The sequence below is a fragment of the Ranitomeya variabilis genome, chromosome 2 (assembly GCF_051348905.1).
Source record: "Ranitomeya variabilis isolate aRanVar5 chromosome 2, aRanVar5.hap1, whole genome shotgun sequence".
Lineage (NCBI taxonomy): Eukaryota > Metazoa > Chordata > Amphibia > Anura > Dendrobatidae > Ranitomeya > Ranitomeya variabilis.
In genome coordinates, this window is record NC_135233.1 from 15,875,478 (window position 1) to 15,894,113 (window position 18,636).

General features: G+C 51.4%; 1 protein-coding gene across 2 annotated transcripts in view; it reads right to left on the bottom strand.

The window, feature by feature from the left end:
• The window catches only part of KIF6 (kinesin family member 6), a 192,684-nt gene extending 187,001 nt beyond the window's left edge, over nt 1-5,683 (bottom strand). For both annotated transcript variants that reach the window (XM_077282021.1, XM_077282020.1), the window contains exons 1-2: nt 5,428-5,683; nt 134-243 (exon numbers count right to left, since the gene is read on the bottom strand). In XM_077282021.1, the coding sequence (XP_077138136.1) occupies nt 134-243; nt 5,428-5,487 (170 nt within the window). In that variant the 5' untranslated portion in view covers nt 5,488-5,683. The remainder of the gene's footprint in view (nt 1-133; nt 244-5,427) is intronic.
• Between the last annotated feature and the right edge of the window lie 12,953 nt (nt 5,684-18,636).

Consider the following 18,636-nt stretch of genomic DNA (forward strand, 5'->3'; position numbering starts at 1 on the left):
AACACAATCATGGGGATATAGCCATAATGATCCTGGTGGTCTCGGTTGGAAAATCTCCATATCTCTATGTATTGCGTCTCTTTATTATAACAGGACATAAACTAATTATTTAAACAACGTAAACAAATCTTACCGGAACTTATAACTCTCCCGCTTATTATTGACAAATCCGTCTGCCAGATCCCGGGGGACGATGATCTCCAGGGAAGAAGCTGCCGAGTCTTCATTATTAACGGAATAGATCTATACAGAGAGGAAACAGAGGAGGTCGGCAGAGACTAATACAGAGTGGAGGTCGGCAGAGACTAATACAGAGAGGAGGTCAGCAGAGACCAATACAGAGAGGAGGTCGGCAGAGACCAATACAGAGAGGAGGTCGGCAGAGACCAATACAGAGAGGAGGTCGGCAGAGACCAATACAGAGAGGAGGTCGGCAGAGACCAATACAGAGAGGAGGTCGGAAGAGACTAATACAGAGAGGAGGTCGGAAGAGACTAATACAGAGAGGAGGTCGGCAGAGACTAATACACAGAGGAGGTCGGCAGAGACTAATACACAGAGGAGGTCAGCAGAGACTAATACACAGAGGAGGTCGGCAGAGACCAATACAGAGAGGAGGTCGGCAGAGACCAATACAGAGAGGAGGTCGGCAGAGACCAATACAGAGAGGAGGTCGGCAGAGACCAATACAGAGAGGAGGTCGGAAGAGACTAATACAGAGAGGAGGTCGGCAGAGACCAATACAGAGAGGAGGTCGGCAGAGACCAATACAGAGAGGAGGTCGGCAGAGACCAATACAGAGAGGAGGTCGGCAGAGACCAATACAGAGAGGAGGTCGGCAGAGACCAATACAGAGAGGAGGTCGGAAGAGACTAATACAGAGAGGAGGTCGGAAGAGACTAATACAGAGAGGAGGTCGGCAGAGACCAATACAGAGAGGAGGTCGGCAGAGACTAATACACAGAGGAGGTCAGCAGAGACCAATACAGAGAGGAGGTCGGCAGAGACCAATACAGAGAGGAGGTCGGCAGAGACTAATACAGAGTGGAGGTCAGCAGAGACCAATACAGAGAGGAGGTCGGCAGAGACCAATACAGAGAGGAGCTCGGCAGAGACTAATACAGAGAGGAGGTCGGCAGAGACTAATACAGAGTGGAGGTCGGCAGAGACTAATACAGGGAGGAGGTCGGCAGAGACTAATACAGGGAGGAGGTCGGCAGAGACTAATACAGAGAGGAGGTCGGCAGAGACTAATACAGAGTGGAGGTCAGCAGAGACTAATACAGAGAGGAGGTCGGCAGAGACTAATACAGGGAGGAGGTCGGCAGAGACCAATACAGAGAGGAGGTCGGCAGAGACTAATACTCAGAGGAGGTCGGCAGAGACTAATACAGAGAGGAGGTCGGCAGAGACCAATACAGAGAGGAGGTCGGCAGAGACTAATACTCAGAGGAGGTCGGCAGAGACTAATACACAGAGGAGGTCGGCAGAGACTAATACAGAGAGGAGGTCAGCAGAGACTAATACAGAGAGGAGGTCAGCAGAGACTAATACAGAGAGGAGGTCGGCAGAGACTAATACAGGGAGGAGGTCAGCAGAGACTAATACAGGGAGGAGGTCGGCAGAGACTAATACAGGGAGGAGGTCGGCAGAGACTAATACAGAGAGGAGGTCAGCAGAGACTAATACAGAGAGGAGGTCGGCAGAGACTAATACAGAGAGGAGGTCGGCAGAGACTAATACAGAGAGGAGGTCGGCAGACAATAGAATGCTTATGTGCTATGATAATTCTCAGACTCAGGCATCGCGATCACTATGCTGGGTGGGCTCCAGGGCTGTGGTGTCGGTAAGCTAAACTTTTGACCCCGACTCCAATTTTGACTCCACAGCACTGGTCACATGAAGTGCAGCACACATATGGTCCCTTCCTCTCCCCCCCCACGCCCCGACTATGGTCCCTTCCTCTCCCCCCCCCACGCCCCGTCTATGATCCCTTCCTCTCCCCCCACGCCCCGACTATGGTCCCTTCCTCTCCCCCCCCACGCCCCGTCTATGATCCCTTCCTCTCCCCCCACGCCCAGACTATGGTCCCTTCCTCTCCCCCCACGCCCCGTCTATGATCCCTTCCTCTCCATCACGCCCAGACTATGGTCCCTTCCTCTCCCCCCACGCCCAGACTATGGTCCCTTCCTCTCCCCCCACGTCCAGACTATGGTCCCTTCCTCTCCCCCCACGTCCCGTCTATGGTCCCTTCCTCTCCCCCCACGTTCCGTCTATGGTCCCTTCCTCTCCCCCCACGTCCCGTCTATGGTCCCTTCCTCTCCCCCCACGCCCCGACTATGGTCCCATCCTCTCCCCCCACGCCCCGACTATGGTCCCATCCTCTCCCCCCACGCCCCGACTATGGTCCCTTCCTCTCCCCCCACGCCCCGACTATGGTCCCTTCCTCTCCCCCCACATGGTCCCTTCCTCTCCCCCCCCACGCCCGTCTATGGTCCCTTCCTCTCCCCCCACGCCCAGACTATGGTCCCTTCCTCTCCCCCCACGTCCCGTCTATGGTCCCTTCCTCTCCCCCCACGCCCAGACTATGGTCCCATCCTCTCCCCCCACGTCCCGTCTATGGTCCCTTCCTCTCCCCCCACGTCCCGACTATGGTCCCTTCCTCTCCCCCCACGTCCCGTCTATGGTCCCTTCCTCTCCCCCCACGTCCCGACTATGGTCCCTTCCTCTCCCCCCACGTCCTGACTATGGTCCCTTCCTCTCCCCCCACGTCCCGAATATGGTCCCATCCTCTCCCCCCACGCCCCGACTATGGTCTCATCCTCTCCCCCCACGCCCCGACTATGGTCCCTTCCTCTCCCCCACCCCGTCTATGGTCCCTTCCTCTCCCCCCCCACGCCCCGTCTATGATCCCTTCCTCTCCATCACGCCCAGACTATGGTCCCTTCCTCTCCCCCCACGTCCCGACTATGGTCCCTTCCTCTCCCCCCACGTCCCGACTATGGTCCCATCCTCTCCCCCCACGCCCCGACTATGGTCTCATCCTCTCCCCCCACGCCCCGACTATGGTCCCTTCCTCTCCCCCACCCCGTCTATGGTCCCTTCCTCTCCCCCCCCACGCCCCGTCTATGATCCCTTCCTCTCCATCACGCCCAGACTATGGTCCCTTCCTCTCCCCCCACGTCCCGACTATGGTCCCTTCCTCTCCCCCCACGTCCCGACTATGGTCCCTTCCTCTCCCCCCACGTCCCGACTATGGTCCCATCCTCTCCACCCACGTCCCGACTATGGTCCCTTCCTCTCCCCCCACGTCCCGACTATGGTCCCTTCCTCTCCCCCCACGTCCCGACTATGGTCCCTTCCTCTCCCCCCACGTCCCGTCTATGGTCCCTTCCTCTCCCCCCACGTCCCGACTATGGTCCCTTCCTCTCCCCCCACGTCCCGTCTATGGTCCCTTCCTCTCCCCCCACGTCCTGACTATGGTCCCTTCCTCTCCCCCCACGTCCCGACTATGGTCCCATCCTCTCCCCCCACGCCCCGACTATGGTCTCATCCTCTCCCCCCACGCCCCGACTATGGTCCCTTCCTCTCCCCCACCCCGTCTATGGTCCCTTCCTCTCCCCCCCCACGCCCCGTCTATGATCCCTTCCTCTCCATCACGCCCAGACTATGGTCCCTTCCTCTCCCCCCACGTCCCGACTATGGTCCCTTCCTCTCCCCCCACGTCCCGACTATGGTCCCATCCTCTCCCCCCACGCCCCGACTATGGTCTCATCCTCTCCCCCCACGCCCCGACTATGGTCCCTTCCTCTCCCCCACCCCGTCTATGGTCCCTTCCTCTCCCCCCCCACGCCCCGTCTATGATCCCTTCCTCTCCATCACGCCCAGACTATGGTCCCTTCCTCTCCCCCCACGTCCCGACTATGGTCCCTTCCTCTCCCCCCACGTCCCGACTATGGTCCCTTCCTCTCCCCCCACGTCCCGACTATGGTCCCTTCCTCTCCCCCCACGTCCCGACTATGGTCCCATCCTCTCCACCCACGTCCCGACTATGGTCCCTTCCTCTCCCCCCACGTCCCGACTATGGTCCCTTCCTCTCCCCCCACGTCCCGACTATGGTCCCTTCCTCTCCCCCCACATCCCGTCTATGGTCCCTTCCTCTCCCCCCACGCCCCGACTATGGTCCCATCCTCTCCCCCCACGCCCCGACTATGGTCCCATCCTCTCCCCCCACGCCCCGACTATGGTCCCATCCTCTCCCCCCATGCCCCGACTATGGTCCCATCCTCTCCCCCACCCAGTCTATGGTCCCTTCCTCTCCCCACCCACGCCCCGTCTATGATCCCTTCCTCTCCCCCCACGCCCAGACTATGGTCCCTTCCTCTCCCCCCACGTCCCGTCTATGGTCCCTTCCTTTCCCCCCACGTCTCGACTATGGTCCCTTCCTCTCCCCCCACGTCCCGTCTATGGTCCCTTCCTCTCCCCCAACTTGTCATAAAAATAAAAAAGGAGTCGGTGATAATAGCCCTCAGCTCTCACCCCGGCCCCTCCGCTCTCACCCCGTCTCGGACCCTCCGCTCTCACCCCGGACCCTCCGCTCTCACCCAGGAACCTCCGCTCTCACCCCGGCCCCTCCGCTCTCACCCAGGAACCTCCGCTCTCACCCCTGACCCTCCGCTCTCACCCCGGCCCCTCCGCTCTCACCCCGGCCCCTCCGCTCTCACCCCTGACCCTCCGTTCTCACCCCTGACCCTCCGCTCTCACCCAGGAACCTCCGCTCTCACCCCGGCCCCTCCGCTCTCACCCCGGCCCTCTGCTCTCACCCCTGACCCTCCGCTCTCACCCCGGACCCTCCGCTCTCACCCCGGCCCCTCCGCTCTCACCCAGGAACCTCCGCTCTCACCCCGGCCCCTCCGCTCTCACCCAGGAACCTCCGCTCTCACCCCGGCCCTCTGCTCTCACCCAGGAACCTCCGCTCTCACCCCGGCCCTCTGCTCTCACCCAGGAACCTCTGCTCTCACCCAGGAACCTCTGCTCTCACCCAGGAACCTCTGCTCTCACCCCTGACCCTCCGCTCTCATCCCGGCCCCTCCGCTCTCACCCCGGTCCCTCCGCTCTCACCCCGGCCCCTCCGCTCTCACCCTGACCCCGGCCCCTCCGCTCTCACCCCGGCCCCTCCGCTCTCACCCCGGTCCCTCCGCTCTCACCCCGGTCCCTCCGCTCTCACCCCGGTCCCTCCGCTCTCACCCCGGCCCCTCGGCTCTCACCCCGGCCCCTCCGCTCTCACCCCGGCCCCTCGGCTCTCACCCCGGCCCCTCCGCTCTCACCCCGGACCCTCCGCTCTCACCCCGGTCCCTCCGCTCTCACCCCGGCCCCTCGGCTCTCACCCCGGCCCCTCCGCTCTCACCCCGGCCCCTCCGCTCTCACCCCGGCCGGCCTCCTGCTCGGCTTCACTCGCGCGTAAATCTGGATCGTCTGCTTCACCATCTTCCCGGCTCCTCACAGACAGGTGCGGGCAACCTAGCAACCGTTACTAGGAACACTACCCAGGATGCTTCGCGGTCCACGCCGGAATCTCATTGGCTGCACTGTGTGGAAGGCGGGATTTAGGGAAGCCCTGCACAGTCACATGACCCTGTGATAACCGCTCAGTCACGTGACCGCGCCCCCTGCGGCCGTTGAAGGTATTTATAGTTCCTGTCGCTATTATTAGTAACGTTCTATTTACAGTATGTGATACATTGTAACAGCGGCGTCACCGCGGAGACCACTGTCCGCACACCTGAGCGTTATTATAAGGCATGGCCTCTTAGAATTGCTCAGCTCATTAATATAACTCATCCCTTATCGTAATTAAAATCTTTTTAATATTTTTTAAATGTGACTTTTACAGGATAAGTCATAATTAGGGCAGAGCGGTGCTGTGGTCTTCGTACTTTGTATTTTCAAAGCTCAGGATTTGTTTCAATGGAATTTTGTATAAACAATCATCAAACCCTTCAGGAAAACAAACGACCTCAATGTTAATAAGTCCCCTATGCTATTTATATGTACAGTGGGTACGAAAAGTATTCAGACCCCTTTAAACTTTTCACTCTTTGTTTCATTGCAGCCATTTGGTAAATTCAAAAAAGTTCATTTTTTTCTCATTATTGTGCACTCTGCACCCCATCTTGACTGAAAAATAACAGAAATGTAGAAATTTTTGCAAATTTATTTAAAAAAACTGAAACCTCACATGGTCACAAGTCTTCAGCCCCTTTGCTCAGACACTCATATGTAAGTCCCATGCTGACCATTTCCCTGTGATCCTCCTTGAGATGGTTCTACTCCTTCATTGGAGTCCAGCTGTGTGTAATTAAACTGATAGGACTTGATTTGGAAAGGCGCACACCTGTCTATATTAGGCTACTTTCACACTAGCGTTAACTGCAATCCGCCACAATGCGTCGTTTCGCCGAAAAAACGCATCCTGCAAAAGTGCTTGCAGGATGCGTTTTTTTCCCCATAGACGTATTGCGATGGATTGACACACGTCGCAACCGTCGTGCGACGGTTGCGCCGTGTTGTGGCGGACCGTCGGGACCAAAAAAAGCTACATGTAACGTTTTTTGCTCACGACGGTCCGCTTTTTCCGACCGCGCATGCGCGGCCGGAACTCCGCCCCCACCTCCCCGCACTTCCCTGCACCTCACAATGGGGCAGCGGATGTGCTGGAAAAATGCATCCGCTGCCCCCGTTGTGCGGCGGAGACAATGCTAGCGTCGGGAACCTCGGCCCGACGCACCGCAACGGGCCGAGCCCAACGCTAGTGTGAAAGTAGCCTAAGACCTCACAGCTCACAGTACATGTCAGACCAAATGAGAATCATGAGGTCAAAGGAACCGGCCAAGGAGCTCAGAGACAGAACTGTGGCAGTGGCCATAACTCGTATCGGCCAAACCAGGTGATAGGTTCACTTTAACAATCCTTTCCAGGCTGCGGTTATCCCGGTTGCTTGTGCTCCTTTTTCTACCACACTTTCACTTCTACTCCACTTTCCATTAATATTCTTGGATACAGCACTGTGTGAACAGCCGGCTTCTTTAGCAATGACCTTTTGTGGCTTCCCCTCCTTGTGGAGTGTGTCAGTCATGCCTTCTGGACATCTGTCAGTCAGCAGTCTTCCCCATGATTGTGGAGCTACTGAAACAGACCAAGGGTATGTGCACACGTTGCGGATTTCCTGCGGATCCGCATCGTTTTTTGCGGTGCAGAAACGCTGCAGATCCGAAAGTGATTTACAGTACAATGTAAATTAATGGTAAAAAAAATGCTGTGCTAATGGTGCGGAAAATTCCGTGCGGAAATGCTGCAGATTAAAAGAAGTAGCATGTCACTTCTTTTTGGGGGATCTGTAGCGTTTTTGTACCGATTCCATTATAGAAATCCACAGGGGTAAAAACGCAGTAAATCCGCAGCAAATCTGCACAAAAAATGCGTCAAATCCGCACCTGTGTTTTCTGCCAAGAGATGCAGAATCCGCACCAAAAATTCCTAAGCCTAATCCGCAACGTGTGCACATAGCCTTAGGGACCTTTATAAATGCTTAGGAGCCTTTGCAGGTGTTTTTGTTAATAATTCTAATTTACTGAGATAATGACTTTTGGGTTTTCTTTGGCTGTAAGCCATAATCATCAACATTAACATAAATAAACACGTGAAATAGATCACTCTGTGTGTAATGACTCTATAGAATATATGAGTTTCATTTTTTATATTGAAGAACTGAAATAAATTCACTCTTTGATGATGTTCTAATTTAGTGAGACGCACTTGTAGATGGCTTAGCATTTGGAAAAAGAAAAAAAGAGTTTTGAAGTTGGTTGTGCCAAATTTATTTGAAAAAGTCTCTTGATAAATAAGCAGAGTTTTGTACTTTCCTAAAATTATTAGCTGCGCTCCCTCCTGGTAAAGCATGTCCACTTTTTGAGCGATTTGAGGACTGAGTTTACATAAAAAATTGTGAATGCTAGAAGGTTTCAGAACTCAGCAGTAGCGATCTCCAGTCTGGATGAATTGTTACAATGTATCACATTAAGGGCTCGTTCACACGTACGGGAAAAACAGACCAATTATTCTGATCACACTTTGATCACAGTTTGTTCAGTGTGGTCTCAGTGTCATCAGATTTTGTCATGTGAATATCATCCAAGTGCGGTCCGATTTTTTTCAGGGACCAATTGACTTGCCTTGCCTATTTTGATAAGATCTTGTGATCAAAATCAGATATATCTCCACAATTTTCCATTGGCAAAAAAAAATCACGGATGAGTGGTATCCGTGAAAAACATGGATAATATTCGTTCGTATAAATCAGACTTTGGAACGAGGCCTTGCTGTGCTATTTACACCAGGTGTTGGCATAAACCGCCTAATTTAGAAGATTCAACAACTTTACACTGCATTTTCTGACATTAAGGCTAAGTGCACACGTTGCAGAATTGCCGCGGAAATTTCCGCGGAAATTCTGCAGCTCCTGCCGCGGGTATATCGCATGCGGAATTGGCATGCATATTCCCGCAGAAAACTAGCGTTTTCCAAGCAATCTGTAGCATCGCTTGGAAAACTGACAGGTTGGTCACACTTGTCAAACAGTGTTTGACAACTGTGACCAACTTTTTACTATTGATGCTGCCTATGCTGCATTAATAGTAAAAGATAGAATGTTAAAAATAATAAAAAAAATTTAAAAAATGGTTATACTCACCTTCCGCAAACAGCTGATCTCCTCAGCGGCTTCCGTTCCTATAGATCAGGGGTGTCAAACTGCATTCCTCGAGGGCCTCAAACCATGCGTGTTTTCAAGATTTCCTTCTCATTGCACAAGGTGCTGGAATCATTCTGTGCAGGTGATTAAATGATCACCTGTGCAATACAAGGAAATCCTGAAAACATTACCTGTTTGCAGCCCTTGAGGAATGCAGTTTGACACCCCTGCTATAGATGGTGTGTGTGTGCAGGACCTTCGATGACGTCGCGGTCACGTGACCGCGATGTCATCGCAGGTCCTTCACACACACCATCTATAGGAACGGAAGCGGCCACGTGCACCGCTGAGAGGCGGGAAGGCTCCGGGGCCATCAGAGGTTGAGTATATCACGATTTTTTATAGTCCGTGGAGGAGAGTTTCCTCTCCTCCACCCTGGGTACCAACCGCACATGATCTGCTTACTTCCTGCATGGTGGGCATAGCCCCATGCAGGAAGTAAGCAGATTAAAGGGCAATCTTTCCTTACGCATGCGTGTTCTATGGAGGACAGAGAATGAACTTCAATCCAATATTGCAGCCAGCATGCAGCCAGCGGGTAAGGAAAGGGTGAATCAAACACCCGAAAAACCCGCCCCTATGGCTGAAAATTGTTCCCTCCAAATTCAGGTGACAGAGTCCCTTTAATGCATTCCTAGGTGTGCGGAATCCCCGCGATTCCGCAAATTTAATGAACATGCTGCATTTTTTTCTGGAATGCGATTCCGCTCAGGAAAAAAATGCAGCATGTGCACAAAAAATGCGGATTGCATTCTATTAAATAGGATGCTTAATGTGAGTGATTTTTCACGGTTTTTCGCTATAAAAACGCTATAAAACCGCAAAAAAACCGCGAAAAATCTGCTACGTGTGCACATAGCCTTAGACAGTTTTTAGATGCACCAAATTTCTAACAAGGAGTGTTAGGCCGCTGTCACACTATCAGTATTTGGTCAGTGTTTTACACCAGTATTTGTAGCCAAAACCAGGAGTGGGTGATAAATACAGAAGTGGTGCAGATGTTTCTGTTATACTTTTCCTCTAATTGTTCCACTCCTGGTTTTTGCTACAAATACTGATGTAAAATACTGACTGTGTGACGGCAGCCTTACTGCTATTAAGTTTGGAGCAAATACTTCAACTCTCTTTTCCCAGTCTCGGTAACCGTGGGCCAAACTCAGAAAGATCAAGGCTGATTCTGCGCAGCTGCATGGCCCTGTAAAGGCCCCGTCTCACTAAGCGATTTACCAACGATCACGACCAGCGATACGACCTGGCCGTGATCGTTGGGAAGTCGCTGTGTGGTCGCTGGGGAGCTGTCACACAGACAGCTCTCTCCAGCGACCAACGATCAGGGGAACGACTTCGGCATCGTTGAAACTGTCTTCAACGATGCCGAAGTCCCCCTGCAGCACCCGGGTAACCAGGGTAAACATCGGGTTACTAAGCGCAGGGCCGCGCTTAGTAACCCGATGTTTACCCTGGTTACCAGTGTAAATGTAAAAAAAAAACAAACAGTACATACTCACCATCTGATGTCCGTCAGGTCCCTTGCCGTCTGCTTCCTGCTCTGACTGAGATCCGGCCGTACAGTGAGAGCACAGCACAGCAGTGACGTCACTGCTGTGCTGTGCTCTCACTGTACGGCGGCACTCAGTCAGAGCAGGAAGCAGACGGCAAGGGACCTGACGGACATCAGATGGTGAGTATGTACTGTTTGTTTTTTTTTACATTTACGCTGGTAACCAGGGTAAACATCTGTTTACTAAGCGCGGCCCTGCGCTTAGTAACCCGATGTTTACCCTGGTTACCAGTGAAGACATCACTGGATCGGTGTCACACACACCGATTCAGCGATGTCAGCGGGACCTCAACGACCAAAAAAAGGTCCAGGCCATTCCGACACGACCAGCGATCTCACAGCAGGGGCCGGGTCGCTGGTACGTGTCACACATAGCGAGATCGCTATGGAGGTCGCTGCTGCGTCACAAAACTTGTGACTCAGCAGCGATCTCGCTAGCGATCTCGCTATGTGTGACGGGGCCTTAAATCTGCGGATCATCAGACACTTCTGTATCTTCCACTGTTACAAAGAATTGTGTGTAGATAATGAGCCGCGGATGGAGGAACAGGCTGAGCGGGGAAATAGCGGACGCCGAGAAGTCAAACTGGAGTCATCACAAATAAACAGGAAGCAACTTTACTAAAAATAGCTGCAGCCAATTGGTAGAAAAATAACAGTGACAGCATTGATCAATCCAGGACTGTCACCAGCAGATGTCACTGACAGCAAACCACCAGGGCCAGGAAATCAGGGAACATGTCGCATGATACAGCAGGGTGCGAGCCGAAGATATACAGAACGTGATGCAAAGAATGCGACGATCCAGGACACGAAAGAGAGAGAGAGAGAGAGAGACAGCACTTCATAGCTGCACAGATACCGGGCTGGTGCACGGGTCATAGAGCGTTATCGGAAAACCATTATTTATTATAATGATGGCTGGACCAGACGTGATGGCGTGTTCTACATATTGTGTCCCCATTATTTCCTTACAGGTTGTAGCTTAGAGCAGGACCCTCGCTCCTCCTGTAACTGGTGAACTATCTGTTATTGGGAAATGTCTTCATTGTCTGTATAGTTCTCCACTGATCGCAAAGTGCTGCTGAATATAATGGTGCAATAGTAATAAAATTATATAATCTGTGATGTCACCGCTGATCTCTGGTGATGGATAGGAGGCATTCTCAGTGATGTCACCTCTGATCTCTGGTGATGGATAGGAGGCATTCTCAGTGATGTCACCGCTGATCTCTGGTAATGGATAGGAGGCATTCTCAGTGATGTCACCGCTGATCTCTGGTGATGGATAGGAGACATTCTCAGTGATGTCACCTCTGATCTCTGGTGATGGATAGGAGACATTCTCAGTGATGTCACCTCTGATCTCTGGTGATGGATAAGAGGCATTCTCAGTGATGTCACCGCTGATCTCTGGTGATGGATAGGAGGCATTCTCAGTGATGTCACCGCTGATCTCTGGTGATGGATAGGAGGCATTCTCAGTGATGTCACCGCTGATCTCTGGTGATGGATAGGAGACATTCTCAGTGATGTCACCTCTGATCTCTGGTGATGGATAGGAGGCATTCTCAGTGATGTCACCGCTAATCTCTGGTGATGGATAGGAGACATTCTCAGTGATGTCACCGCTGATCTCTGGTGATGGATAGGAGGCATTCTCGGTGATGTCACCGCTAATCTCTGGTGATGGATAGGAGACATTCTCAGTGATGTCACCTCTGATCTCTGGTGATGGATAGGAGGCATTCTCAGTGATGTCACTGCTGATCTCTGGTGATGGATAGGAGGCATTCTCAGTGATGTCACCTCTGATCTCTGGTGATGGATAGGAGGCATTCTCAGTGATGTCACCGCTGATCTCTAGTGATGGATAGGAGGCATTCTCAGTGATGTCACCGCTGATCTCTGGTGATGGATAGGAGGCATTCTCAGTGATGTCACCTCTGATCTCTGGTGATGGATAGGAGGCATTCTCAGTGATGTCACCGCTGATCTCTGGTGATGGATAGGAGACATTCTCAGTGATGTCACCGCTGATCTCTGGTGATGGATAGGAGACATTCTCAGTGATGTCACCGCTGATCTCTGGTGATGGATAGGAGACATTCTCAGTGATGTCACCGCTGATCTCTGGTGATGGATAGGAGGCATTCTCAGTGATGTCACCGCTGATCTCTGGTGATGGATAGGAGGCATTCTCAGTGATGTCACCTCTGATCTCTGGTGATGGATAGGAGGCATTCTCAGTGATGTCACCGCTGATCTCTGGTGATGGATAGGAGGCATTCTCAGTGATGTCACCGCTGATCTCTAGTGATGGATAGGAGGCATTCTCAGTGATGTCACCGCTGATCTCTGGTGATGGATAGGAGGCATTCTCAGTGATGTCACCTCTGATCTCTGGTGATGGATAGGAGGCATTCTCAGTGATGTCACCGCTGATCTCTGGTGATGGATAGGAGACATTCTCAGTGATGTCACCGCTGATCTCTGGTGATGGATAGGAGGCATTCTCAGTGATGTCACCTCTGATCTCTGGTGATGGATAGGAGGCATTCTCAGTGATGTCACCGCTGATCTCTGGTGATGGATAGGAGACATTCTCAGTGATGTCACCGCTGATCTCTGGTGATGGATAGGAGGCATTCTCAGTGATGTCACCGCTGATCTCTGGTGATGGATAGGAGACATTCTCAGTGATGTCACCGCTGATCTCTGGTGATGGATAGGAGGCATTCTCAGTGATGTCACCGCTGATCTCTGGTGATGGATAGGAGACATTCTCAGTGATGTCACCTCTGATCTCTGGTGATGGATAGGAGGCATTCTCAGTGATGTCACCGCTGATCTCTAGTGATGGATAGGAGGCATTCTCAGTGATGTCACCTCTGATCTCTGGTGATGGATAGGAGACATTCTCAGTGATGTCACCTCTGATATCTGGTGATGGATAGGAGGCATTCTCAGTGATGTCACCGCTGATCTCTGGTGATGGATAGGAGACATTCTCAGTGATGTCACCGCTGATCTCTAGTGATGGATAGGAGGCATTCTCAGTGATGTCACCTCTGATCTCTGGTGATGGATAGGAGACATTCTCAGTGATGTCACCGCTGATCTCTGGTGATGGATAGGAGGCATTCTCAGTGATGTCACCTCTGATCTCTGGTGATGGATAGGAGGCATTCTCAGTGATGTCACCTCTGATCTCTGGTGATGGATAGGAGACATTCTCAGTGATGTCACCGCTGATCTCTGGTGATGGATAGGAGGCATTCTCAGTGATGTCACCTCTGATCTCTGGTGATGGATAGGAGGCATTCTCAGTGATGTAACCGCTGATCTCTGGTGAATGATAGGAGACATTCTCAGTGATGTCACCGCTGATCTCTGGTGATGGATAGGAGGCATTCTCAGTGATGTCACCGCTGATCTCTGGTGATGGATAGGAGACATTCTCAGTGATGTCACCGCTGATCTCTGGTGATGGATAGGAGGCATTCTCAGTGATGTCACCGCTGATCTCTGGTGATGGATAGGAGACATTCTCAGTGATGTCACCTCTGATCTCTGGTGATGGATAGGAGGCATTCTCAGTGATGTCACCGCTGATCTCTAGTGATGGATAGGAGGCATTCTCAGTGATGTCACCTCTGATCTCTGGTGATGGATAGGAGACATTCTCAGTGATGTCACCTCTGATATCTGGTGATGGATAGGAGGCATTCTCAGTGATGTCACCGCTGATCTCTGGTGATGGATAGGAGGCATTCTCAGTGATGTCACCGCTGATCTCTGGTGATGGATAGGAGACATTCTCAGTGATGTCACCTCTGATCTCTGGTGATGGATAGGAGGCATTCTCAGTGATGTCACCGCTGATCTCTAGTGATGGATAGGAGGCATTCTCAGTGATGTCACCTCTGATCTCTGGTGATGGATAGGAGACATTCTCAGTGATGTCACCTCTGATATCTGGTGATGGATAGGAGGCATTCTCAGTGATGTCACCGCTGATCTCTGGTGATGGATAGGAGACATTCTCAGTGATGTCACCGCTGATCTCTAGTGATGGATAGGAGGCATTCTCAGTGATGTCACCTCTGATCTCTGGTGATGGATAGGAGACATTCTCAGTGATGTCACCGCTGATCTCTGGTGATGGATAGGAGGCATTCTCAGTGATGTCACCTCTGATCTCTGGTGATGGATAGGAGGCATTCTCAGTGATGTCACCTCTGATCTCTGGTGATGGATAGGAGACATTCTCAGTGATGTCACCGCTGATCTCTGGTGATGGATAGGAGGCATTCTCAGTGATGTCACCTCTGATCTCTGGTGATGGATAGGAGGCATTCTCAGTGATGTAACCGCTGATCTCTGGTGAATGATAGGAGACATTCTCAGTGATGTCACCGCTGATCTCTGGTGATGGATAGGAGGCATTCTCAGTGATGTCACCGCTGATCTCTGGTGATGGATAGGAGACATTCTCAGTGATGTCACCGCTGATCTCTGGTGATGGATAGGAGGCATTCTCAGTGATGTCACCGCTGATCTCTGGTGATGGATAGGAGACATTCTCAGTGATGTCACCTCTGATCTCTGGTGATGGATAGGAGGCATTCTCAGTGATGTCACCGCTGATCTCTAGTGATGGATAGGAGGCATTCTCAGTGATGTCACCTCTGATCTCTGGTGATGGATAGGAGACATTCTCAGTGATGTCACCTCTGATATCTGGTGATGGATAGGAGGCATTCTCAGTGATGTCACCGCTGATCTCTGGTGATGGATAGGAGACATTCTCAGTGATGTCACCGCTGATCTCTAGTGATGGATAGGAGGCATTCTCAGTGATGTCACCTCTGATCTCTGGTGATGGATAGGAGGCATTCTCAGTGATGTCACCGCTGATCTCTAGTGATGGATAGGAGGCATTCTCAGTGATGTCACCTCTGATATCTGGTGATGGATAGGAGGCATTCTCAGTGATGTCACCGCTGATCTCTGGTGATGGATAGGAGGCATTCTCAGTGATGTCACCTCTGATCTCTGGTGATGGATAGGAGACATTCTCAGTGATGTCACCGCTGATCTCTGGTGATGGATAGGAGACATTCTCAGTGATGTCACCTCTGATCTCTGGTGATGGATAGGAGGCATTCTCAGTGATGTCACCGCTGATCTCTAGTGATGGATAGGAGGCATTCTCAGTGATGTCACCGCTGATCTCTGGTGATGGATAGGAGACATTCTCAGTGATGTCACCTCTGATCTCTGGTGATGGATAGGAGGCATTCTCAGTGATGTCACCTCTGATATCTGGTGATGGATAGGAGGCATTCTCAGTGATGTCACCGCTGATCTCTGGTGATGGATAGGAGACATTCTCAGTGATGTCACCGCTGATCTCTGGTAATGGATAGGAGGCATTCTCAGTGATGTCACCTCTGATCTCTGGTGATGGATAGGAGGCATTCTCAGTGATGTCACCGCTGATCTCTAGTGATGGATAGGAGGCATTCTCAGTGATGTCACCGCTGATCTCTGGTGATGGATAGGAGGCATTCTCAGTGATGTCACCTCTGATATCTGGTGATGGATAGGAGGCATTCTCAGTGATGTCACCGCTGATCTCTAGTGATGGATAGGAGGCATTCTCAGTGATGTCACCTCTGATCTCTGGTGATGGATAGGAGGCATTCTCAGTGATGTCACCTCTGATCTCTGGTGATGGATAGGAGGCATTCTCAGTGATGTCACCTCTGATCTCTGGTGATGGATAGGAGGCATTCTCAGTGATGTCACCGCTGATCTCTAGTGATGGATAGGAGGCATTCTCAGTGATGTCACCGCTGATCTCTGGTGATGGATAGGAGGCATTCTCAGTGATGTCACCTCTGATATCTGGTGATGGATAGGAGGCATTCTCAGTGATGTCACCGCTGATCTCTGGTGATGGATAGGAGGCATTCTCAGTGATGTCACCGCTGATCTCTGGTGATGGATAGGAGGCATTCTCAGTGATGTCACCTCTGATCTCTGGTGATGGATAGGAGGCATTCTCAGTGATGTCACCTCTGATCTCTGGTGATGGATAGGAGGCATTCTCAGTGATGTCACCTCTGATCTCTGGTGATGGATAGGAGGCATTCTCAGTGATGTCACCGCTGATCTCTGGTGATGGATAGGAGGCATTCTCAGTGATGTCACCTCTGATCTCTGGTGATGGATAGGAGGCATTCTCAGTGATGTCACCTCTGATCTCTGGTGATGGATAGGAGGCATTCTCAGTGATGTCACCTCTGATCTCTGGTGATGGATAGGAGGCATTCTCAGTGATGTCACCGCTGATCTCTGGTGATGGATAGGAGGCATTCTCAGTGATGTCACCTCTGATCTCTGGTGATGGATAGGAGGCATTCTCAGTGATGTCACCTCTGATCTCTGGTGATGGATAGGAGGCATTCTCAGTGATGTCACCTCTGATCTCTGGTGATGGATAGGAGACATTCTCAGTGATGTCACCGCTGATCTCTGGTAATGGATAGGAGACATTCTCAGTGATGTCACCGCTGATCTCTGGTGATGGATAGGAGACATTCTCAGTGATGTCACTGCTGATCTCTGGTGATGGATAGGAGACATTCTCAGTGATGTCACCGCTGATCTCTGGTGATGGATAGGAGACATTCTCAGTGATGTCACCGCTGATCTCTGGTGATGGATAGGAGACATTCTCAGTGATGTCACCGCTGATCTCTGGTGATGGATAGGAGGCATTCTCAGTGAGGTCACCGCTGATCTCTGATGATGGATAGGAGACATTCTCAGTGATGTCACCTCTGATCTCTGGTGATGGATAGGAGGCATTCTCAGTGATGTCACCGCTGATCTCTAGTGATGAATAGGAGGCATTCTCAGTGATGTCACCGCTGATCTCTGGTGATGGATAGGAGACATTCTCAGTGATGTCACCGCTGATCTCTGATGATGGATAGGAGACATTCTCAGTGAGGTCACCGCTGATCTCTGGTGATGGATAAGAGACATTCTCAGTGATGTCACCTCTGATCTCTGGTGATGGATAGGAGACATTCTCAGTGATGTCACCTCTGATCTCTGGTGATGGATAGGAGGCATTCTCAGTGATGTCACCTCTGATCTCTAGTGATGAATAGGAGGCATTCTCAGTGATGTCACCGCTGATCTCTGGTGATGGATAGGAGGCATTCTCAGTGATGTCACCGCTGATCTCTAGTGATGAATAGGAGGCATTCTCAGTGATGTCACCGCTGATCTCTGGTGATGGATAGGAGACATTCTCAGTGATGTCACCGCTGATCTCTGATGATGGATAGGAGACATTCTCAGTGAGGTCACCGCTGATCTCTGGTGATGGATAAGAGACATTCTCAGTGATGTCACCTCTGATCTCTGGTGATGGATAGGAGACATTCTCAGTGATGTCACCTCTGATCTCTGGTGATGGATAGGAGGCATTCTCAGTGATGTCACCGCTGATCTCTAGTGATGAATAGGAGGCATTCTCAGTGATGTCACCGCTGATCTCTGGTGATGGATAGGAGACATTCTCAGTGATGTCACCGCTGATCTCTGATGATGGATAGGAGACATTCTCAGTGAGGTCACCGCTGATCTCTGGTGATGGATAAGAGACATTCTCAGTGATGTCACCTCTGGTGATGGATAGGAGACATTCTAAGTGATGTCACCGCTGATCTCTGGTGATGGATAGGAGACCTTCTCAATGATGTCACCGCTGATCTCTGGTGATGGATAGGAGGCATTCTCACTGATGTCACCGCTGATCTCTAGTGATGGATAGGAGGCATTCTCAGTGATGTCACCTCTGATCTCTGGTGATGGATAGGAGGCATTCTCAGTGATGTCACCGCTGATCTCTAGTGATGGATAGGAGGCATTCTCAGTGATGTCACCGCTGAACTCTGGTGATGGATAGGAGGCATTCTCAGTGATGTCACCTCTGATCTCTGGTGATGGATAGGAGGCATTCTCAGTGATGTCACCGCTGATCTCCGGTGATGGATAGAAGACATTCTCAGTGATGTCACCGCTGATCTCTAGTGATGGATAGGAGACATTCTCAGTGATGTCACCGCTGATCTCTGGTGATGGATAGGAGACATTCTCAGTGATGTCACCGCTGATCTCTGGTGATGGATAGGAGGCATTCTCAGTGAGGTCACCGCTGATCTCTGATGATGGATAGGAGACA